General features: G+C 40.1%; 1 protein-coding gene across 1 annotated transcript in view; it reads left to right on the top strand.

The window, feature by feature from the left end:
- Gtf2f2 (general transcription factor IIF subunit 2) overlaps positions 1-25,423 on the top strand; it is a 113,423-nt gene that overhangs the window by 1,673 nt on the left and 86,327 nt on the right. Inside the window, exons 2-4 of the mRNA XM_021203492.2 lie at positions 1,475-1,548; positions 10,862-10,880; positions 12,118-12,262. Of these exons, the coding sequence (XP_021059151.1) occupies positions 1,475-1,548; positions 10,862-10,880; positions 12,118-12,262 (238 nt within the window). The remainder of the gene's footprint in view (positions 1-1,474; positions 1,549-10,861; positions 10,881-12,117; positions 12,263-25,423) is intronic.

The following is a 25,423-nucleotide window of genomic DNA, read 5'->3' as shown; positions in this document are numbered from 1 at the left end:
CTACCCAGGCCCTCTCTGTACCTCCTCTGTATCATGGCCACTGTGGAGTGAGCTGCAGTGCTTTTCCTTGCTTTGCCCGCCATGACAGATAGAAACTGAGATACCCAGTGCAAAATAGATCTTCAATTGTTTCTGTCAGATATTTGGTCACAGTGACTAAGTTTGATTAAAAACAGATAATACAGCAAAGGGTTGTAAGTAACAGGAAAAAAGAAAACCTATTCTCTCCTTTCCTTTCTCTTCCCTTCTCTCCCTCCCTCTTCCTTTCTTAGTTCAGGCTGGCCCAGAACTCTCTGTGTAGTCCAGGCTGGCCATAAACTCATGGTAATCCTCCCTCCCACCTCAATGTGTGTTAGAGCACCTGTGCTTGTGTGTTTATGTTAGATAAATACACAAATAGATATCTTAGATAAAGCAGAGCTACCAAATAGATACTACTGTGGTGTGCACACCTTTAATCTGAGTACTTGAGAAGTTAGTCTGGTCTACATTCAGTCAGGGGAATGTAGTAAGACCCAGAAACCAGAAGAGGGCATTGGATCCCCTGGTACTACAGGTATGGCTGGTTATGAGCTGCCATGTGGGTGCTGGGAATTGAACCCAGGTCCTCTGGAAGAACAGCCAGTGCTTTAAAGCTGAACCATCTCATCTTTCCAGCCCTTATCAAACTTAAATGGCAAAACCATTAAAAAGTCCATCTGGTCCTTTGAGATGCAGTGTCCATAGTCTCACCTAGCTTTATTTCTGAGTTGGATCACTAGCCCTAGATCCAGTTTTCATATCTGTAGATGTGGGAGAGTACTTTGAGTTTGAAGGGTGATTGAGGGGATGAGTGGGTGGGGAGTATAGAAAGTCTACAAGGAGTCTGACAGAATTGTCTCCTCAACCTTCCTCTTTTCCAGCCTCAGGCCTATCATCGGACAGTAAATTAATATGATGAACATACAATCAGTCTATTTTACAAATAGACTTTTTAAAAAAAACTTTAACTGTATTCAACGTACTGCACCCCCCCCATAATCTTGCTAGACTTCCTTGTTTCCCCTTTACAGCCCCAACACCTATGTCTCAGTCTGAATTCATTGTGATCACGTTGTTATTCCATGATTACTATGAGAACTAATGCTGACAACTGACAGTCAGTGAATACTTACTCTCCACAGCACATATGCTTCATGTTTTATTAAAAGTCTCTTCTTTGCTTCTCATAACAGGATAGCTGAAAGGTCTAAACTACTTATGTGAAGAACAGAGGCAGATTATTTATTAGAGAATTAATATATTTTTCCTTCTTAGAATTTAACCCCTGGTTACTTCTGTATCTGGTTTTAGACACAGTATTTTTATGGTTAAGAACAAAGTCCTTTGAGATGGCTTTGCCTTGAATCGTGCTCTATCATTTACTAATTGTATAACCTTGGGGGAGGTATATGATCCCTAGGTACATCATCTGAAATGTTTTGTTTTATTTTAGGTTCCTAAATATTTGTCCCAGCAATGGGCAAAAGCCTCTGGAAGAGGTGAAGTTGGGAAACTGAGAATTGCCAAGTAAGTTATTTACAAATTTATGTAAATATACTATATACAGATATATAGTTAGTATATATGTATAGCACATAAACTAAATTTTTTAAAGCTGTTGTTTTTAAAATGCTTATAATGGCTTTTGAATGTGATTACATTCTTAGAGAATTTACTTAGAAGGTGAGAGTTACTGGGCATGTTAAAGCAGGTTATGGGATATTTATATATTCTGTGAGGAGACAGGCTTGTGCATGTGTGATAAGTAGTGTGACTATAGAGCTAAATTTATTGGTAAAGCTTACTGGTAGTGAAGGAGCAGATGATATGGTTTCCCTATCCTTCCATCTGTTCGTGGTGTGCAGAGGTGTGCTTGGGTTAGGCATATCTAGAAAGTACTTTAAAAAAAAAAAAGATTTATTTATTTTATGTATATGAGTACAGATGGTTGTGAGCCATCCGGTGGCTGCTGGGAATTGAATTCAGGACCTCTGCCTGATCTGACTCTGCTCGCTCCAACCCCATGATTTATTTATTATTATATGTAAGTACACTGTAGCTGTCTTCAGACACAGCAGAAGAGAGTGTCAGGTCTAATTATGGATGGTTGTGAGCCACCATGTGGTTGCTGGGAATTGAACCTCAGAACCTCTGGAAGAGTAGTCAGTGCTCTTAACTGCTGAGCCATCTCTCAGTCATCAGTTTTTGTCTCTTTTCAATTTTTTTTTTTTTTTTCAAGACAGGGTTTCTCTGTATAGCCCTGGCTGTCCTGGAACTCACTTTGTAGACCAGGCTGGCCTCGAACTCAGAAATCCGCCTGCCTCTGCCTCCTGAGTGTTGGGATTAAAGGCATGTGCCAGCACTGTCTAGCAACACCAGTTTTTTTGTTTGTTTGTTTGTTTTTGTTTTTGTTTTTTTAAAATCAAGCTTTACTACACAATTCCTGGGTAGTCATTGATCTGTTTTAATCCTTTAAGCTAATCTGGCTCCCTCCCAGCCCAGATCCTCAAGGTACTTGCATTTTAGTATTGGCTTGGCTTTCTGGGCTGTGGGTGTATTCTCCCATGTCTCTAGGACCCCTTCCTTCTGGATAATCCCCATCCTCACCCCACTCCCCACTGGTGGAAGTTCTGTCCAGCCATTGGCTGATCAGCTTTTATTGACAACTCAGAGAATAAATGGGGAAGGAATGTTACACAAACTTGAGACAGAAGATAGTTGGAATAAGCATTATAATGCCATGTCCAGATTGCAACAAGATAAGGGGCAGAGAAATCAGCATTTGAATTCTACAAGGATAATCTTTACATAGTGCACAAAAACATTTTGCCTATACTTTGTCTTACTTGAAGTTCTGTCTTGAAGTTTTTTGTTTCTTGTGTGATTGTGCATTTATACACTGAACCCCTTGTCATCTGGTGTGACTTCATTAGACTCTGGACAGTTATGTGTAGTTGTTGGTTTTGGGACTTACCTGTAAGCCTTAGCTTTTTTGTATGTGAAATGTGAATGTTAGCATTAATGGTTCTCCACTCCATAGGGCAGGTTATAAGACAATAGAAGCTTAGGACTTTGAAAACTCAAAGATTACATTCCTGTAAACCTGTACAAAGACCATGCCTGTTGGAAGAATGTCTGCTCTCTTTTAGTGTGACAGACTGACATACAGGAACTAGGTTAGGGAAGTCATGCAAGCCCCTAGTACTTCATTGATCACTGAAATGAGATGTTACAGGCGATGTTCAAGTAGAAATGGCTATACTTCAGTTCTTCATTGGTGTAAATGTCCCTGCTTACTTACTGAGCCAGGGGTAACTGATTATGGTCAGAGGGAATGTCAATCAGGATAACTCAGAGGGATCTCAGCAAGACTGAGGCTGAGAAAACTTTACAACTTTATTTCAAGCAATCAAACTTTTTATACACTTATCAAAACAAAATATAATGGTGGTTGCCAGGATACAATCATGGTTGCAAGCTACATGGGGCATACAAGATTAATGTCTAAGACTAATTTTTCAGACAAGCTTCTATATCAGTAGTTCCACCCTTTGGGGTTCGAATGATCCTTTCACAGGGATCACCTAAGACCGCTGGAAATGGGTATGTTTTACATTACAGTTCATAACAGTAGAAAATTACATTTATGAAGATTATTTTATGGTCATTACAAGATGCGGAACTGTATTTTAAAGGGTTATGGCACTAGGAAGCCTGAGAACCACTGTTCTGTGTGCTTCACTGATTTCCCAGAGATACACAGGTGGCCTGAAGTCTTCACTGCCTGAGGCAGTGCCTTGCTTTTTCAGGAACTGAAAGGCACCTACTGCCCCAGCAGCCATGGAATCTAACAGGCTAGACCAGGCCAACTCCCTAACTCCCTGCACATTGGTAGGAAGTTTCAAGCTACCTCTTCCCTATATGTTAAAGCAGTTGCTTACATAACTGCATCTACTATTCACAGGTTAGCCACACCCACAGGCTTGCTTGGATAGTCCCAACTGATATCTTTCCCTGGTAGTTATTGAAGTGTCAGTTTCATGCCCCTGAGTATCCTAGTTTTGGTAATAAATGATTGTTACCTAAATGTTATTTTGTGCAATGTGTGTGTCATGTGTTACCAGCCCAAGTTTTTACATATAAAATGGTATTGTTGGCCTTTGCACACACAAAGTCCCATAGAAATACTGTGTATATGTGGTTTTTTTTTAAACATAAGTAATATATTCCCTTTTGTTGTATTTTTTAAAAAAAATCACCTTAATACAAAATAAAAAGTCATCTGTATTTCCCATTCACACTCTTTGGAGGTGGTGACAGTTTGGTGTGGAAGCCTCTAGATTGCATCCTGATTATTTTGGATGTGTAACATATGGATGCAATTTTGAAGCATCTTTGTTTATTCCACTGAATTCTCAGACTCCTTAGGCTTGGTGTTGCTAATTTCAGAACATAGCACAGAACTCGGATTGCATTGTCGTTCGCTGTTGAGTGAGGGCTCGAGGCTTTGGTTTATTATCACCATTTTCCTTTATCTCCTCCCTTGACTACATGGCCAGTCCCCCTGTTCCTTGGGTCTTTTTAGAAAGAAATCCTTAGTAGAAGTAACTTGAAATCACTTGAATAAATAACAGTGAAGAGAAAGTAAACATGCCAGAATTTCCTTTAGTGGGGGGGGGGGGGGCAGCAGACCTCCTCACCACAGAAGGTGGAAGGAAGGAAATCATTAAAAAAAAAGACATGGTAGTTATGTTATTCAGAGGGGGGTTTGAGTCTGTCCCATTTTTCTTATGACCTCCAAGTTTTTCAGAAGGGGATTTAGTGGGGGGGGGGGGGGGGGGGGGGGACAGCACAAACACATGGACTAGTTCCTATCTGATTTTGTGGCTTGCTATCTCTCCNGGGGGGCAGCAGCCTTTTAGTTGGTGTCTATTTACCCAAAATGACATATAGTCTTATTTTATAGAAGATATAGCCTCTTTACTAATAGCACACCTATACTAAATAGTTCCCTGGGGTTGCTGGAGAGATGCTTGAAAACAGCTTGCCCCAGTAGACTGCATTCTTCTGTGTGTCTTGCTCATATTCCTAGCTGATGCTGTTTTTGCTGCTGTTGCTGAAGTACTAAGTTCACTCTTGGTAAATGTAGGATGGCTGAGGAGTAGCTTAACAGTGCGTGTGTCTTAGTTACCAGAGTTTCAGTTGATAGCCTGCATACTTTAAGTCAGGTTTTTATGGCTGTAACCTGACGTCTCCAATAACAGATGCTTGTTTAGAATGAATTGAGGTGATGGCCTCATTCTTCTTTTTGCCAGTTAGCTCACAGTGCAGACTTCTTAGAAGTGAGCAGCTAAGTTCACCCAGTGGAATGGTGGGAGGACTGTTTCAGTAGACGCCCATGAGGAGCATGGGACATTTGAATGATTTAGGACTGTTGAGAGAACATTCCAGGTAAGCTATTTTAATATTTTTGTGGCTATAAGATGTATGATCAGTTATTGATTCTTAAGTGGAGACATATCCAGTTTACAGTTGCCTGTGTATATGTGTTGGGGGATGTGTGGAATTGAATTTTTAAAACAAAAATAAAGGGTTTAGAAGGGCAGTATGGTACACTAGTTAGGTGTATGAATCCACCCAGAAGTCATGTTGGAGGTTCAATCCTAACCTTGTCACCAACTAGCTGTGTATTTTGGGATAAGTTACTATCTTTGTTAGGGTTTCATTGCTATGAAGAGACACTATGACTAAAGCAATTATTATAAAGGACAACATTCAGTTGAGGCTGGCTTACAGTTTCAGAGGTTCCGTCCATTATCATCATGGCAGGAAGCATGGCAGCAGGCAGGCAAACTTGGTGCTCTAGAAGGAACTGAGAATTAAACATCTTGATCTGAAGGCAACCAGGAAGAGGCTCTGAAATTCCACACTGGGCAGAGCGTGAGCATTAGGAGTCCTTAAAGCCTAACCCCACAGTGTCACACTTCCTCCAACAAGGCCATGTCTACTCTAAGGAGGCCACACTTCCTAATAGTGGCATTCCCCATGGGCCAAGCATTCAAACACACGAGTCTATGAGGGCTGAACCTATTTAAACAAACACAGTTACTTGCCCTCTGTCTTCTTATCTGTTAAAAGGGAATGTATTAATTCCTCAAGTTCACTTTATATGTTTATATGTTTAAAGTGCCTAGTTGGTAAGTCATAGCATATATCACATACAGACTGGACAGTAGGCACCATGTGGTACAAGTGGACCTCTCTAGTCCAGTTTTCCTGAGGCCAAGGACAGTGTGCTGTAGCATCGGCCAAAAGCTAGGGAGACCTGCACAGTAAGCTGGGCCATCTCTGCACAGATAGGCTGCGGGGTGGAGAGACAGATAAGCGGAAGGGAGGGAGGAAGTGTGCAGCTGGGGTAGGGGGCAACTTTCCTCAAACATGGTCCCCATTTAATACCTGAGAAGCAGAGAGTGCAGCTGTGACTGTGCTGAGTAAGCCCTAAGTTAGGGCCATTTCTGTAAGTTTATGAGATGTCCTGATTCCCTCTGTACTTGGGTTGTTTTGAGCTTTGGGGCATCCACCATCCCACCTGAGTCTATAGTCTGCTCTAGCTTCTTTAATTCTGCATTACCATCTTGCCTCAGAACACCTCAGTTTTCTCTGTTTGTGCTGCATTTTACCTATAATCTTGAGTCCTATACTTCTATGTCTTTTCAGAGACACTTGATTTCTAGCTTTATTTCTTAATAGATTTAATATCCCAGATCATTTGGGATAATAATAATAAATGTCTGCAAATAAATCAATGAGATTAAAAACTGAATGAATTCAGAACAAATTTACACTGCTGACACAAACTAGCACAAACTGTTGGAAAGGCGGTGTTTATGTGTATCTATACATAGAGCAACGTATGTAGCACTCGCATTACATAGTAATGCTGCGCACAACAAAATGGAGTTGTAAGTTACTATCTCCTGGTAGGTACTTTATAGCTCGGCATTGTTTTTAGTTCTTATTGCTGCCATCACAGACACAGGCACACAGTGAGACAGAGTCAGCCACTGACTGACTCAGCTGAGGATTGGGATAATGAGAGTCAAAGATGAATAATAAATAAAATATTCTTGCCCTGATCCCAGCAGTCTCATCAACTTCTAGGAATTTATCCCATGAACCAGTGGCTTTTGAGCTTATTTGCTCAGGCAACAGAGACCCTCCAGGTATTTGTTTGGTTTTCTTAACTGTCTATCAGTGACAGTAAGGACTTACGCCTTTTTGGTGTCAGTTCCAAGACATACTTTGAAAGTGAAGAACAGAGACGTGGTTTGTTTGTTTGTTTGTTTGTTTTTGGTGGGGGAGGAGTTGTCTTGAGTCAGTTTCTCTGTGTAGCAGAGTCCTGGACTCACTTTCTAGACCAGACTGGCCTGGAACTCAAGAGATCCTTCTGCCTCTGCATCCTGAATGCTGGAATTAAAGGTGTTGGCTACTACACCTGCCTTTTTTTTTTTTTAAGGCAAGAGGAATGAGTGGAGCTTGAAGTGTTCTGGGTGTTGGAAAATGGCTCAGAGTAGTGAAGGAGGAAGGGGAAATATGTAATAGGTTGAGCCAGGTGTTTACCTCATTGCTTTCTGGAGATACTGTTATAAAACTAGTTGGTGTTGTCCATTTTGGCCACAAATCTTTAGACAGAAGATACATGATAGTTTTAATGTGGAACAATAAAGTCTTATTTACTTCATTAACACATACAAAGGCAAAAGAATATGTATTTACTTTTTTTTTTTTTTCTTTTTTCAAGACAGGGTTTCTCTATATAGCCCTGGCTGTCCTGGAATTCACTTTGTAGACCAGACTGGCCTTTACCTTAGAAATCCACCTGCCTCTGCCTCCCAAGTGCTGGGATTAAAGGCATGCACCACCACCGCCCGGCTATATATTTACTTTTTAAAAAACTTTTTTCAACAACAGCTTTTGCTTCCAGTGAAGTTAACCTGTCAGAGCTCATTAATCTGTCCTCATTCAAGCTAAATTGCTGCAATAATTATGTAAAAAGGAATTACCCTCCTGTGTTCCCTAATTGTGTCTGGGTGATTTTCTAGTTTTCCAGACTGGAAATGTCAGTATGATCTTTAACCCACCCCTTTTCACTCGTTGCCCACCTCCAGTCATTCCCTCTGCTATCAGTTCTGACAGCGCCACAACTCATGTGCACTTCTTCCTCCATTTACCACCACCTGGGTCAAACCTTCATTCTTTTTTCTGGGACTTTTGTAGTCAGAAAGCCACATTCTTCACTAAAATATCAAGAACAGAACAAGAACAGTCTCTAGGCCACATCCTAACATTCATCTCTTCTGAAAGCTTGTGAGCTAGGCCTGCCCACAGTTCAAATCACCGCACTTATAACATTCAACTGCTTTTCTAACCCACATTTAGAAAAGCATATTTCTCCAAACAAATGCGTGGTCTGGCCTATTACAGCAACAGCCCAGTCCCTGGTACCAACTTGTGTCTTAGTGGTGTCTCGTGCTGTGACCAAGGCAATGTAAGGATAAGGAAGACACTGTGACCAAGGCAGCTCTTATAAAGGAAAGTATTTAATTACGGAGGTTTCAGACATTTAGTCCATTCTCATGATTAGGAGCATGGTGGCACAGTGCTAGAGAAGTAGCTGAGAGTTCTATACTTGAACCTGTAGGCGTCAGGACGAGAGAGACTGGACTTGAAATGGGCTTTTTAGAGCTTATCCCCAGAGACATACTTCCTCCAACAAGGCCACACCTACTAATTCTTTCAAATACTGCTACTCCCTGGTGAATATTCAAATCTTTGAGTTTATATGGGCCATTTTCATTCAGACCACCGCAGGTGGTTCTATTGACTGAGGAAACTGCTCATGATAAAGATCTAAGGAGAAATGACTGGGATAATGCAAGAGTCTAGGGGAGTCAGATGTTGTCTGGCTGTGTAGTGATAACACGTGTCACCAGGCTATTAATCCATTCCCAACTTTCTGAGTGGAAAACAGATTATACCTCTGTTCTCTTGAAAGGACAACCCTGCGCGTTTAACATTCCTGGTTTCCCTAGTGCTGATCTGTGAGTACAAGGACCCCGTGCCTTCTGTTTGTCGAATTTGACAAGATGCTTGTTTATGGTTCTTTATGGATTTAGCTATTTTCATTAGCTTGTGTCTTTAAACTTTTACTCGGTTCTTTGATAATTTCATTCATGTATAACATGCATTCTGAGAACCTCACTTCTCCAATCTCCCACCCATGTTACTCCTCCTTTCCCACATTAAGGATCTTCCTGTTTCGTGTTTGGTTTGCTCTTTGAGAGGTCTACTGCGTTTAACCAGGATCATCTGTATGATCATGTGTTTGGAACTGTTAGAGCCTCATAGCTCCTCAGTGAATACACAATTCAAGGCTGCCCCTCCCCCTGAGCTGTCTTTTTAGCTCCATCAACCTTGGGTTTTGACCACCGTTACAGTATCAGGTTTGAATTCACCTCTTGTAGAAAGGGCTTTGAATCCAATCAAAGAGCCGTTGATATTCCTGTATCAAACATGCTACCATCACACCAGAGGGTATGTCCTGTCTGATGGCTTGATATTGTAGGCTAGTCTGAGACTTTTGGGGACAAGGACTTGTGCTTCTTCCCAGTGCCTAATGGAGATAGAAGATTTGTAATAACAGTGAATGAGGGATTTAATGAAGGCGATTGGAACTGAGTTTTCAGAAGCAGCAGCAGTCTCTACTTCATCTTCGCACCTTGTGGTATGAGTCGGGTGTGCTGGATCATCTTTCAACTTGTTTTTGTTTTTTCTTTTTGTTCTTCATTGCCTAAAGAACTGTGGACTGTGATATTTAAGGCCTCCCACAGTTGAGCCTTAACTCTTCTTTCTATTTCCTCTCTTCCTCATCCGCTCCTTCCCCTCTTCCCACCTCCCTCCCTCTTTCTTTTCTTCCCTCCCCTTTTCTTTTTTGGAGGGGGGGGGGTCTTAGGATTGAAACCAGTGCTCTCAACTGAGTTACACCCTAGCCCGACTCTTCCTCGCTTTGCTTCATTCTTCCAGCGAGTTATGATCATCTATTTGTGATGATTTTAATATTTTCTTAGGTAGGAGCTAGAGAGATGACTCCGCATTTCAGAGCCCTTGGCTCAAGTGTGACTCCCCCAGCGCTCATATTATACTTCACAGCTATCTTTATTTTTCCTTTACCTCCATCTCCAAGGGATTTGACACCCTCTTCTGAGCTCTTTGGGCACTAGGCATGTATGTAGTAGTGCATACTTACATGCAAGCAAGACACTTATCTACATAAATTACATCATTAAAAACCAAGATTTTGCTAGGTAAATGAAATCTTTTCGGAAAGGAAGTAGTAAGATACGCATTTATTTACTACTGGAGACTAAAAATTCTTGGAGATAGTAAGAATTATAAGATCATTATTTAGTTAATATAATTAGGAGAGGATCTTTTTTAACACTCCAGATTTTATTCCCCTCCCAGTCCACCCTCTGTTTCCCATTCCATGCCTCCTCCCTGCCCCCCTGTCTGCACAAGGATGTCCCTACCCCCAACCCCTACCCCACTAGACCCCTAAACTCCCTGGGGCCTCCAGTCTAGGAGAGGTTTTAATAGTGTATGGTACAAGTTCATAAACTAAATACATGAGGTTACTCTAATAGAATACAGATACGAGTAAAAGATAAACATTAGTTGAAATAAGTTTAATGCAACAAGAATGGACATATCTTTAGACTTTTGTTTCTATTTGAAGTTAACATGCAATCTAATTAATTTCAAATATTTTTTTCTCTTTTAGAAATCAAGGAAGGACTGAGGTAAGATTATTTATATGAAAAATTTACTGAAGTCATGAGCTGTTCATGGTGGTATATTCCTGTAATTCCAGCACTTGGGATGAAGGGGTGGCTGAATCAAGAGTTCAAGAGCATCCTCTGCTGCATAGCATGTTGCAGGCCAGCCTGATGGTCATGAGTACATACAGGTTAAGTGCTCCTTTGAGGAATGAAAAGGCCTGGAAGTTCATTTTGAACATGTTTTCCCTTTCAGCACTGTGAAGCAGAATACTTTAGCATGACTTCTCTGTAACAGAGACATTTGGTGTGGGATTTTGAGGATGTTAGATTCTGAACCATTGAGTCTAATTCATACTGTGGTACCTATCATAATAGTAGCTGTATAGTTAATAATTCATGATCTTCCTGTCTAGTAAAAATTATTGATTTTTATAAATATTTTTAATATAATAGTTATTCTTTAGGGGAGTGATGGCATAAGGAATAGATCATTTAGAATGAATACTTTTTATACTATACCATATTATTGAAATTATTTTTAAAATGACATTTTAAAGTATTTAAAAATAGATATTATATATTTGTACAATAGCTGCTAATGTAAATATGGAGTTTATTCTCTGAATTGACTGTTTAAGGTTTTTAGAGTAACTAGATTGCTCCTTATATTTTTTAAGTGTAGTTGATTTTTCAGTATTAAAATACTTACTCAGTTTTTCTTTTATGTGCCAAGCACATGTTAGGTCTTAGGGGTGTGTCAGTAAAAAAGTAACTTCAGTATGTTCTAGAAAGACTTCTTGAGCCACAGACTGACATTGGTAGACAAGCTTCATCATTATGACATGTGGGGATAAACCTTCTGTTTATGACTGAGAATTAAGGATTTCATGGTGACATTTAAGAAATAAGTAGAGACTCACATCTTTAAAAAGGTTTTAAAAAATAATTCAATCAAAATGTTTGTATAGCCGGGCGTGGTGGCACACGCCTTTAATCCCAGAGCTCGGGAGGCAGAAGCAGGTGGATTTCTGAGTTTGAGGCCAGCCTGGTCTACAGAGTTCCAGGACAGTCAGGGCTATACAGAGAAACCCTGTCTCGAAAAACCAAAAAAAAAAAAATGAAGACAGCTACAGTGTACTTACATATAATAAATAAATAAATCTTTAAAAAAAAAAAAAAAAAAAAAAAAAAAATGTTTGTATAGATATTTTGAATATAAATGTCTGTTTTAGTAAGCTTTGGTTAATTTGGCCTTTAGGTATCATTTACCTTGAACGAGGATCTTGCAAATATTCATGATATCGGTGGGAAGCCAGCTTCAGTCAGTGCTCCTAGAGAACATCCATTTGTCTTGCAAAGTGTTGGAGGACAGACATTAACAGTGTTTACTGAGAGCTCCTCAGGTAAGGGGAACAGAATTATCCACTATGATGCCTGTGTATATTGTATAGACTTTCTGTCTCGGCCTGCACACCTCTTTGCTTTGTTGGAAACACCACCTACTATTTTGTCTACCTATGTGTCATGCCACTTTTCTGCTCTTGTAAGGTTTTTTTGTTTTGTTTTGTTTTTGTGATGAAACTCTGACCATTCCCTGAGAAGAGCTTAATTCCCCATTGGGAATAAACTTATAGAGCAGAACAGATGGAAGAGCTGCTCTCTAAGAATCTGAGTCCTGCCAAGCTAAGGCAGCCCTTACTTGCTTTGCTGAACTAATACAGAGCAAATGTAAGTTATGCTTTAAATAGTGCTCAGTATTAGGGAATGAGCTAGTTTGCATTTCTGTGCTTGTGTGCTTTGTGTTTTGAAAACCTTTATATTTTATAAAGATTAACTTTTATTGGCATTAGCTTCTAGAAAATATGAATTAAGTATGGTTTTAAATTGTGTGTGATAGCAGTGTGACCTTGTAACAGTTCAGTAAGCCAGTAGCAATCCGTTCAGTTTGCTAATTAAATATGGAGGAAAACTTGCTGGCTTTTTTCGTTAGTTAGTTTTATCTTGTACTGAATTTAGAGCATTGCTATTCAAACAGCACCCACCTCTATTCAGTAGAATTAATTTTCTCCTATCCAAAAGGTTATTGGTTAAGTAAAAGAAAAACATTAATTTTGTTGGATCTTAAACATTTTAAAGCAAGCTGTAAGATATGTATACTAAGAGAATGTTGCTGTTTTAAAAAAACCTCACATAGCACTTTTGTCATAGCTTGGATTTTAGTAACTGTGTGAACTGATCTATTAACTTTCCAGTACCTGTATACACTGTTGGATTTCCAGTAGCTGCATAAACTGATGTAGTTTTCTTTTCTTTTTTTCTCCTTAATGAGTATAAAACAATGATGAGTATAACTTTAGGGACATGAAGCTGCAGCTAAAGGATTGCTTTTGCTTTTATTATTTTGATGCTATGTTAATTTGTTGTGTGTTAGAGAAATTTTAAAAGTGATTGTTTTTTCTTTATCGTCGCTAGCTCCCAAATAAATGAGACAGAAACTATAAGATTTATTAGCAAGCTGTACAGCACAATATCAGAGAAGTTATCAATTCCAATCCTCTGAGCTAATCTGGCTACCTCCTAACTAAAATCCCCAAGATACTTGCATCTTAGTGTGACTTGCTCTCTCTGCTTCGGGTGTGTTCTCATGGTGTCTCCTGGGCCCTCTTTACTTGGTGAATCTCTTCCTCTCTTACTACCCCTCCCCAGGCTGGGATCATAAGTCCAGTCCTATTCTCCCTTTGAAGTCATTGGCTGATAAGTTTTAGAATAAATGGGGAGCAATGTGTATACAAACCTTAAGAGGGGAGATTCTTAGAATAAGCATTACAATGCGGCGTCTGGATTGCAATCCAGTGTGGGGGCAGAGAAATCAGCATTTCAATAGTACAAGGATAATCTTTACACGGTGTACAATAACATTATGCCTACAGGATGTAGAAAATACACATTTGTGTTGGAAGGGACTCTGCAGGGTCAATAGCTGTTTATATTATGTTAATTGTTCAGGACACAGTACATGCACATACAAGCAGTCTGAAGTCAGTCTTTGAAATGATGGGATTGAAGATTGTTGAACCTGAGGACTGAGGTTCTAGGACTTCTAGGACTGAGCAACAGGACTGAGCTCCTATGACTCTGGAGGTAGAGTCTCCAGAAAGACTCAAATACACCTTGCACAACATGTATCTTGTTTCTGTATTTTATAACTATGCGACTAATTTTTCCAAAGCATGAGTTAGCTCTGGTCATAATTTAGAAAACTAACACATTGCTGCATTAAAATAAAAAATTGTTCTTTAGTTTTCATCTTTGAGTTCTTAAGTGTATGCATTCTGAGCGTTTGTGTTCCTCTTTCTGGTAGCAAGTGTGCTCCCCCAGTGCTGGGGTTCCAAGATAATCTTGGCATGGGGTGTGGAAAGGATGAGATTGTCCACCTGTGTGTTTGATATCATGCAGCCTTCCTGCTCTTATATTTTTTTCTTGTGATGGATGAAATTTTGACCATTCCCTGAGAAGAGCTTAATTTTCATTTGGGTATGAACTTAGAGAGCAGAACAGATGGAAGTATAGTTGGATTACAGCTTGACAGTATGTTCTTGTTTAGTAGAACTGAAGGAACTTAGTGTAGAGGAGAAACTTAATTTGTAGATGGGATTTTTTTTTTTTTTTTTTGCTTTCTCTTCTGGTTATTTCTTTTGTTAAGTCATGGTCTTTGACTTTCTTTGTACTTTTCTGTCCTTTAATTTCTTTGTGAAATCAGGATTATTTGCAGTTACATTATAAATATGTTAAATGCATGGAGCAGTATACATATGTCATTACAATTGCTATTAATATTACCTCTTAAATATTTTCAAGTTTATTTTTTAAGATATGTGCACTCACTTGGCTCATGTAATGAAAATCATTTGAAAAAGCCCAGTGAGTAAGGGCTTTACATTTAGTGTTTCTCATTTGTACGGAAGGCCTAGAAATAAGACTTTAGAGTTAGCAACAGTTTCTCTCCTCCGCTGGAGTCCTACATACTTTGCTGCTTCTCATCATTAAAGCAGCCTTCTAGAAGTGACTTAGTTAGGTTTCTAAGGAGTTCTAAATAGATGGCAGTGCCTTCTTTGAACGTTGTGACAGATCCAGAGAGACAGGTTTGTGTTCCAGATATACCTTAGTTTGTTTGTATTTGTTTTTCCTTTTTTTAAAAACAAGGCAGTGTAGTAGTGTAGTAGCATGCAGTAGAGTCTAAGGTCTGTGATTAAGAACAACCACATAGCTATGATATAACCCCGCCTTGATTGGTCATTAGTTTTGCCAAAATATGAGTCACTAAGCCATTTTACAGGCTGTAGCTTTGTATTTTATATTGAAATGTATTAAATGAGGTAGGCATTATTTTGAATTCTTTTGCATTTCCCTCATGCATAGAAATGTACCTGCTTCTTTTAAAAAGTTATTTTGGGGGCAGTGAAATAGCACAGGCATGAAAACCTCAGAACCAATAGAGAAGCCAGCTGTGGCTGTGACTGTAATCCCACCACTGGAAAGGCAGAGGCAGATGAGTCCTTGGAACTTGCTGGCAAGCCAGTTAAGCTTAGTCTGTGAACTCCAGGTTTGGTGAGAGACCTGTCTCAAAAAATAAGGTATAGAATGATTAAGGATAATATCTCCACATATGTGGATATACATACTTGTGTATCTGTACAGGGAGCCACACACATACCATACACACAAATTAGGTGGAAAAATAATTGAGGAAGATAACCTGTGTTCACCTCTGTCCTCCAAACACACACCTGCATATATGTACTCAAACACATACATAGGTAAGTTTTAGAATATAAATATTTTTAGACATTATTTTAAATAATATACTGGTCTATAAAACATAAACTTTTATAAGAAAATTAAAATGTTAAGTTCAATATTAGAGTTTTGGTTTTAATAATTTTTTCCTTCTGTTAAAGTAATTTTGTTTTTTTGAGAGACTTTCTTTGAGTCTTTGAATTTTACATTTTTTAATGTCTGGGAGATGGAATTAGAGGGGACTAATAGTGTGCTTTATAGTGCTTCCCCTTAATCTAAACTATCTTCATGTCTTTAACGTTTTATCAGCCAAATTTATTTGTTCCTGATTGAATGTTCAGCTTGTCTTGGGTTAATTCCTCCACTTCTGCGTTTCTGTGTGAACTTCTAATAGGTTCATTTCCCAATTCAATATTTTGTTGAGAATCTCTACTGTCTTTTATCTATCTCTGGAAGTGCCTCATGTACTTTTCCCTTTATAACCCTTCATTTTGGGTATTTGGTATTTTTCCCTAAATTTTAAATTATATTTATTTTGTGTGTTTGTGTGGGCAAGTGAAAAATGAATATATGTACTGTGTGTGTGTGTGTGTGTGTGTGTGTGTGTGTGTGTGTGTACGTACAGAGCTTGTGGGAATTGACTGTTTCTACCGTGTAAGTCCCAGATTCAAGGTCAGGTTACCATGCTTGGGGGAATTGTCCTCACCCACCGAGCCCTCTTTTGGTCAAGTGTTGCGCATAATTGCCAATTGTGGACAGAGCCTTCACTTATCTGTTGCACAGATTTTCTAGTGCAGGTCCTGTGTTAGGACAGGACAGATTCCTATCCACTGGAGCAGCTGATCTGTGGTAACAGTTGCTACAGTGAGTCCTTGAATGTGGTTCATTCAGTACAGAGAAAAAAGAGCCCATACTTTGCCTGAAGGTTCTTCAGAAGCGCTGAGATTGGAACTGAACCTTGGATGAGTGGATGAGTATGAATAGGAGAAAAGGATTTAGTTTTGAATGTTGAGTTACTGCTGGATGTTTTTCGTTTTGCTTGTTTACCATTGTGCTCTGCCGAATCTACCCAAAAGAGTCCCAGTTCAAGCAGAGCTCAGTTGTGATGAGGAAAGGTTGAGCTGGTGTGGTGGGAGTTGAAAGGGGGATCATGGTCTAGAGATAGTAGATCATTCTGACAGCCTCTGGTGCTCTGAGGGGATTGGCAGCTAAGAGCTTACAGTGCTTTCCAGAGGTTTGGGGCATGAGCAACTGGATGGGCAAAACTGAGTTAGGAAGTACTAAAGGTGACTGGTAGGACTTCTTTGCTGATTTAATTTTTTAATCTCTTGTAAGCAGTTCATTAATTCAGCAGGTTGAGTTTGCTGGCTACTTTGTGTATGCCCTCTTTTAGACTTAGGAAACTTAAATGAGCAAAATTTAACCTTTGTAGTGCTTGCTCCTCCTTGGTAGAGGAGACAGCAATGAACAGTAAACAAGTAACAGTTTCTCAGATGGCAGGTCGTCTGGGGAAACAGGATGAGGAGTATATACTAGTTGGTTTTTGTCAGCTTGACATAACTAGAGTCACCTGGCAAGAGGGAACTTCAGTTGTGGGGTTGTTGTCATCAGATTGGCCTCTGTGCATGACTATGGGGCATTTTCTTGATCAGTGTTTGATATTTGTTGGCTTAGTCAACTGGGCAGTGCCACCCCTGGGCAGGTAGTCAGTGGTTGCAGAAAGAAGCAAACTGAACAGAGCCAAGAAGGAAGAAGCAATAAGGAGTATGTCTCCATGTTTTCTTCCCTGACTTCTCACAGTGATGGGCTAGGGTTGTGAGTGTAAGCCACATAAACCCTTTCCTCTTGAACTTGCTTTTTGGTCAGGGTGGTTATCACAGAAACAGAAAGTACACTAGAAGAACCAGAGAATGGGATATTGCTGTGATGAACAAGACCATCTTTTCCTTTTGGGAGAGTTGTGGAGGTGTTAGCAACTTTGGCTGGAAAAGCTTTTGAGTGCTTATAGGGTTTAATGATCTGTTAAGGGAGCTTTGAAAGTAAGAGTGTTAAGAGCAATGTGTGGCTTGTGACGTTTCAGAAGGAAGCAAAGACTATCAGGCTATTTATGTGATATTTTGCATTAAGAATCTGTAAGTGAAGCCAGGCAGTGGTGGCACATGCCTTTAATCCCAGCACTTGGGAGGCAGGAGGATTTCTTTTTTTTTTTTTTTTTTTTTCAGGAGGATTTCTGAATTTGAGGCCAGCCTGGTCTACAGAGTGAGTTCCAGGACAGCCAGAGCTACACAGAGAAACCCTGTGTAGAAAAACAAAAACAAAAAACAAAAACTGGAACTGAAACCTTTGCTTAACTGTGGTAAAAGATTCAGCTGTGATTAATAAGTGACTAGCATCATTAAGTAAAATTTTATGGAAAGTGTTTTCCTCAGGGTCAGCACATAGAAGCTGTGGTCTAGAGGGGGCCAAGGTTGCATATCAAGCTGGAGGCAGAACTTGGTAATGTGTGAGAGTCTCCCAGGTGGAACTGGGTTTAGTGGCATGAAGACCGCCAGACTGAAACAGTCATGAGAGAAGCTGAAGGCAGCAACACCAGTCTGCTGTTAGCCAGCCAGATGCTCTCAGGACAGAGAGAGAACATTTAATCACAAATGTGCTAGAGTGAGAGCAGTCTACCATGTTCAGGAATAACAGGAAGGTCAGGATTGGATGAGTCTAAAATAGGTCCTTAGGCTGGTGAGCAAGAGTTAGTAGTACAGACTTGAAGGGGTTCAGAAGTCCTTGTGATGATTTTAGGGTGTTCTTAGGAAGTGAGAAGTAGGGGAATGCATCAAGCAAGTCAGCCTGCATTGTGAAGGCTCACTGGTTGCTGGAGAAGAGACCCATGCAGGGAAGGCTAGAAGCAGGCAATGGCAGGCTTAGTTCAGTGTGGCAGCGGTGACAGAGGTCTAGTCTCATACCAGTGTCCAACCCTGTATCTTTTCTTGTCTCGGTAAATCATACACTTGAGTTTTTTCAATCACCTAAGACTCAGGATGGGAAACATTCACTTTTCCATTTCATATTCTCTATTAATTCAAGCTCTTTGTTCTCTTGGTCATATAGTTTAGTAGATTGCTTGTACTCTGGTGCTTGGCCACCGTCCTCACCTGGTCACTTATAGAAATCACACATGCACATTTGTGACTGTCATTTAACTCAACCTCTTAGGACTTTGCCACTTCTACCATAAGCTATTTTTAAACCTAATGTCATGGTTTCAATAAGAATGGCCCATATATTTGAATACTTGGTCTTCTGTTGATGGAACTGTTTGGGAAAGATTAGGAGGTGTGGCCTTATTGGGGGAAGCTTATCATTGGGTGTATTCTTTGATGTTTCAAAAGATTCTCAACATCCCTAGTTTGTCTCGCTGCCTCCTCCTTTCGGAATAAATAAGATGTGCGCTCCCAATTCTTCCTGCATACATGCCTTTGTTTCAAAACCCTAGACTCTACCCCTCTGAAATTGTAAGCCAAATTAAATATTTCCTTTTACAAGTTTATAAGTCAGGGTGTTTTGATAAAATAATAGAAAAGTAACTAAGACACTTACCTTACTTAGGTTCACCTGGCAGTAGGATTTCTATGACTTACTTTATCCCATAATTAAACTTGTTGGACTGAGGATAGGTCTCAGGATTATACCCATAGTACCCAGTAGAACAGAGTCAGAGAGAATGAGGTGAAGTCTTTATTACCTGCTAAGAAACATGTACACTAGAGATACTTTTCAGTACTTTAAAATGAAACTAGTACTGACTTGTCTGGATCGATTTTCTCCTTTAGAAATTAACAGCTTGTTTTAAGATACTTGAGGTTCAGGACTGAATATAAACTTCTCTTGTTCTACAATCTGCTTTTGCTTATTACCACACGTACTCTGCTAATCAGCCTAGGTCAGCATTATATGTGGTGAGGCTTGGTTAGCTCCTTACACATTTTAAAAGACCTGACGTGCCTTGCATACTCTGAAACTTTTACTTTAATACTGTATCACAGCCCAGTATGGCGTAGAATACAGTGTGATTTAGAATGTATAAGCTTAAAGAAAATATTTATGGATGCTGAATTATTAACCTTTTGAAGTCTTGAGCTGACACTGAGGAATTTTCAGTCTGGTGGTGCTTACATTTTAAGTTGATGTTTGGAGTCTTACAGGGGACATAGCTGCTGCATTTTACCCCCTTTGTTGGGGTGGGCCATCTGATACTGATTTGTGAAAGATTTGAATTTCAGCTCGGTTATATACATATGAACCTGTTAGCATTCAGAATATATTCTCATTAGATTGTTTTTCCACTGGTTTGAAGCATGGCCTCCACTTTTACTAAAGTTATCATAGATGTGTATTACCAATTGCTATAGGATGGGACTCCTAGAGATTTTGCTTAACTTTGTCCTAAAAAATTAGCAGAAGCTGGGTAATAACATATTACTCACCCAACTTTTTGAATTTTTGACAGACTTAAACCTTTATTGAAGGCCAGGTGTTATGGTACATGCCTATAGTCCCAACAGAGGTAGAAGGATCTCTGTGAGTTCCAGGTTGGTCTGGTCTTCACAGCCAGTTCTAGGACGGCCAGGGCTACAGAGAGAGAACCACCATAAACAAGTAACAACCTCACTCGTGCTACAGCAGCTCTGTTCAGTGCCACCTCCTTACTTAGGGTTATGACAATGCTTGTGTTCACCAGCAGGGCTGTTGACTTTCTAAGAAAAGAATTTTAGTATAGAAAGCTGATGAGCACTAGGCCAAGTTTTTCAAACTTGTAATTCTAGAAAATATACCTGTTTGTTAAGTTCAATCGAGATGTTTTCTTTGAAAAGAAGAATGTTTTTCATTCAAATTTGAAAAAACATTGTCCAAATAACTTGAGTCCAAATATCTGTCAGTTGACTTTTTTCCCTCAAGTTAACAATGATTTTCATTGAAAACTAAAAACAAAAAAACCATACCCACTGGAAGCTCAGTCACCTTGTGCAGTCTGCTGAAGCAACCATACTACCCAGTAGCAGCAGAAATCCTTTGTGCCTTGCACTTGGCTTTACAAAATGTTAAAGGATGTTTACTTGAGGGAGACATTATGAAGTGAGACCAAATTTTTAAAAACCAGAATCCTGTCCTACAAGGTAATGCAGAAAACCCTGGTGAGGTTTGGCGCCACTGCCTTGATTTTTGGTGACAACACCAGTTTCTTCCACCTTGCCTTTCCTGCCATTGTTGCAAGAATCAGGGCAGCAAAAGGCAATTGTACGTTTTAATAAAAGTTGTTTGGGCCTTTTGGATACCCAGAAGATCTTGAGGCTCCCCTAGGGATCTTTAGACCCAGCTCTGGGGAGTGCTAATTTAGTGTCCTTTAATCAGCAGGCCTCTGATGACATTAATAGAGGTATTGCTCCTTCTTGCATAGTGCAGCATTCAGGAAAGTCTAACAGCAGTTGCATTCCTGTTTCAGGGTTTGAGGTTGCTGTTAAGAGTACTGTGCATACTCATGATATAGACATGATCTATAGTCAGTCAGTTCTCTTTAAGTATTTGTTGTATTTCTCCCAAGGAATGACTTGCCTTTCCACTATGTACTGTAATTCTCTCCAAAACCAAATAGGGAAGGACTCTGTGGCTGCATCATGCAGGTGAAAAAGGAAAGCTCTTTCTTGGCTGTTGTCTCTCACTTGCTTTTGTTGCATATCTTTTAAAAACAGACTCCCTGTGAAGAGATGGCTCTTTTGGTAAAGTGCTTCTCAACTATGAGGGCCTGAGTTCAGATCTCAGTGCCCTGTAAAAAAAAAGTCAGGCATGATGACGTGTGTCTGTGATCCCAGAAGTGGGGTTACATGGCCAGGAGACTGTTTAGAAATTTTTTAATAAAAATCCCATCTTACACCAATCTAGGAGCTCACCTAACTCACTAAGCTGATTGATTAACCATCAAGCTTTGAAGAAGCTAGCAGAAATGTTGCTACAAATACCTGTATCCATGGTTGCTTCTGAGCCCCATGGACACACTTAGTAGTGTTGCTTTGTCTTTGTACAGCCCAGGGAGGAACCTGACTAGGACACTGTGAGGATGGAGGAAAGACAAATGCCCGACCACACAGAAAGGCTGGGGCTGGGAGTCTGCACTCCCCGATGGAGAAACCCCACCCAGCACTGGGAAGCTCAGCATGTTTATTCTGTAGAGTTGGCTAGAGAGGCAGGGTTAGTTCATACCACTGAACAAGGAGGTGAGGTTTATGGTACAGCTGAATTGAAAAGCAGGTTTGACTAATCTTGATAGGTTCATGCAGTCTCCATAGAGAAACAATATTCTGGTCATAAGTATGGGGGGGAGTAGTGGGCTGTGGTGAACATTTTCCATGCACAATATTAACATCTGCACACAGACCAGAGGAAGGCTTTGCCATCTCTCTGAACCATATTCTGTTGAAGATGGAGTTGCCATTTTTCTAAGACAAGGATCTTTTCTAGGCCTAAGGGTCTAAGGTTATGGTCCCTAGCATCGCCAGGCCCGTGTCAACAACACATACCACTCAGGCTTTCCTCTGCTCCTCACATCTTTTCTTCCTGCATGTCACTTCTCCATCATCTCCAAGCCCTGTCTACCTTAGCAACTGCGTTGGGCTTTCTTGTTTCCCTGGTGATTGAGTGAGGAGGCTTCCGAAGGAGGAGGAAAGTGCAGTGTACCACCCTCTTCCTCTGCTGACTACTTTCCCAGTCATGGAAGTCTCAACACGTGTGAGGAGGGCAAAGGGATGGAGATCAGGGTTCAGGGTTGTGTATAGTTCTGAGCTGCCCCCAGGTTTGTGGTTGGCCTCAGTGTCTGCTATGAATTTACTGCCAACTGCCTAAACTCTGTCTCCTGGGACACTGAGCCCAATAGTAGAAATGTTTCTTTATTCAATGGTTGGAAGAGACTGAAAGGGGTGTCTGTGCAGCTCATATTCAAGGATGTGTCCAGAAATAGGGAGCTGCTTTATGTGGCTTAATGATTTACTCCTGCTTTTATTTTTTTTAATGAAAATAGATTTTTTTTCGTGCAATATATTCTTATGGTTCTCCTCCCACGTCATCTCCCAGGTCCTCCCCACCCAATCAACTCCGTGTTTTCTTTCTCTCTCATTCTTTAGAAAACAGGCAAAAACAAAACAAAAAACAAACAAACAAAAACCAAACCCAGAATAGAACAAAACAAACAGAAAAAGAGGACATCAACAAAAAACACATATATGGCACCTGGAAAACTCATAAAAGCACAGATTGAATTGAAAAGCATTATATATAAGCCAGAGACTAGTAAGGGGGGAAAAAAGCCTGACAAAGCATTAAAATATCTCCAAAAATACCATTCAGTTTGTTTTACAGTGGCCATCTGCTGCTAGCATGGATCTACAAAAACCCGTGAGTGAGGCTTGTATACACAGTAAGACTCCATTGGAGAAAACTAAGTGCTCCCTTGTGAGTGATGTCAGTTGGAGAGAGTTTCTGGGTTAGGGATGTGGGCTTGTGTCCACTTCCACTCTCAGCAGTAGGACCCCATCTGGTTTAGACTTGTGCATGCAGTAAGTGTCTCTGAGAGTTCCTGTATTCACCAGTCCTGCTGTATTTGAAAGGCCTTGCTTCCTTGGTGTCTGCCCTCCATCCCCACCCTGAGACCTGAGGTGTGGGATTGGATGGAGATGTCCCTTCTAGGACTGGGTGTTTCACAGCCTCTCGCTCTGCTTTTGTTCCCGTCTACTGCAGGGGATCATCTCTGATGATATGCTTCCCAGGCAAGTGGAGGCAGCCCTCAGTTTTCATGATGCAGTAGTTTAAAACCTTTAGGAAAGTGTAGAGACCGGTTTATAACCTATTCCAATTATCATGTTTTGTAAGTACTGCAGCTTCTGTTTTTAAGAGGATAGAGGATTTTAGGTGCACTGCTTTCTGTTCTTCCTCCTCCTAGCTCCAGCCTCCGGCTGCTTCTCCAGAGGGAACCCTTGCTCTGCAGTTGCTGTGTGAGTGTGGCTATTGTGCTTCTCTGCATGTCTTTACAGTTTAATTGGACAAACCCAGTGCAGCTTGGGAGCTGAATTAAGTGGAGCTGAATTAAGCAGTGCCGTCTATATTTCTAGCAATGATGGAAGTGCTTAGATAATAGAGCTGCTTTAGAAAGTGTACAGTATACATCCACAAAAGGAGTTTATCTTCTGGCGGGTTTTTTTTTTTTTTTTTTTGGTTTGTTTGTTTGTTTTTTAGAATTAAAAAAAAGCCCTGAAGTTGTGATAGATTTGTGATACAAGTTGCATCAGTGAGAAGCTTATCAGCCCAGTGTTTGCAGTGAAACTGTGAAACTCAGTAGTGTGGAAGATGCTTGCATGCTGTTCAGCCGTGACACCCATGCATTTTTGTAATGTGGTAGTGTAGCCTCCTCTTCATCATCTGTATTGTCATGATCACACTGACAATGTTTTCATTGTGAGTCTCTTAACATTTAGGATGTTGTGCCTCAAAAGGCTCCATCTATAATTTCTGGCCCGTTTTAATTTTCCCAGTTACAGAAAAAGATTGATTTATTTTTATGTGTATGGGTCTTCTGCCTTCGTGTATGTGTGTGTGTTGCTGGAGGAGGCCAGGAGAGGACATTAGATCCTCTGGAACTGGAATTAGGTGGGAACTTAATGCTTTTTGAATTAGCGTTTATTAGGTATGATTTCTGTTCAATAAGTAACTTCATTATGGATCTCCATGTCAAGGATTCTATATGTCCTTGATATGGTTTTTATTAAAGTCAAAAAGCATTAACTTTTACTTTTATTGTATGTCATACTTACCTATTCTTTTTTTTAAAAAAAAGATTTATTTTGATTATATTATGTGTGGGTATGGGTGTGTCTGTGTGGCAGGTGTGTGTGTGGGGGGAGGTTGCTTGCATGTGGGTATATATACGTGAGTGCTGGTTCCCATGGAGGCCAGAGACACTGGATTCCCCAGAGCTGGAGTTACAGATAGTTGTGAGCCATAGTGGATAAATGAAACTTGGTTCTGTAAAAACAAGTGCTGAGTCATCTCTCCAGCCCCATATTTACCTATTCTTGAAATACTTTGATACCTACCTTTGGCCAAACCTGGCTATTTCCAGTTTGGTAAAAACAATTGTGAAGAACTTAGAAAGTTTGTCACACTCAGAGAGAATGGCAGGCGATTCAGAGATGCTTATCTTTTCTCTTTATAGTTTCCTATTGCTTCCAGTTCATGAAGTTGCTTCTTTGTTTAGACTCTTGTATACCCAAGTTCTTAGGGATAACTTAGCAACTTTGCAAACCAAGTTAGCATGGGGAAAAACTGGTTTCATTATGTAAGTTATTTCTTTAACTGGTTTTATTATGTAAGTTATTTCTTTGAGGTTTTGAAACCTAAGTCATTAACAGAATGAAACATTTCTGTTTTTACAGTTGTTTTTTACCTTTTTAGTTTAATTTTACTTGATGCATATGGGTGTTTTGCCTGTGTGTATGTTTGTGCACTGTCTGTGTGCAGTGCTGTAGAAAGCCTGAAAAGAGCTTCATATCCTCAGGAACTTGAATGACAGTTGTTTGTGCACTCCCAGGTGGGTGCTAGGGATTAGACCCAGGTTCTCTGGAAGAAAAGCCACCTCTCCAGCCCCTTTCTTTTCATTTAAGCAGACCAGGTATAGTTAGTGTTATTCAGGGGTAGCACAGCTTCTGTCCTTTCACCTGGCCAGGTAATGT

Source organism: Mus pahari, chromosome 8 (assembly GCF_900095145.1).
Source record: "Mus pahari chromosome 8, PAHARI_EIJ_v1.1, whole genome shotgun sequence".
In the NCBI taxonomy this organism is placed as follows: Eukaryota; Metazoa; Chordata; class Mammalia; order Rodentia; family Muridae; genus Mus; species Mus pahari.
The sequence above is the reverse complement of the archived record's forward strand: the minus strand, read 5'-3'. Positions and strand labels throughout refer to the sequence as shown.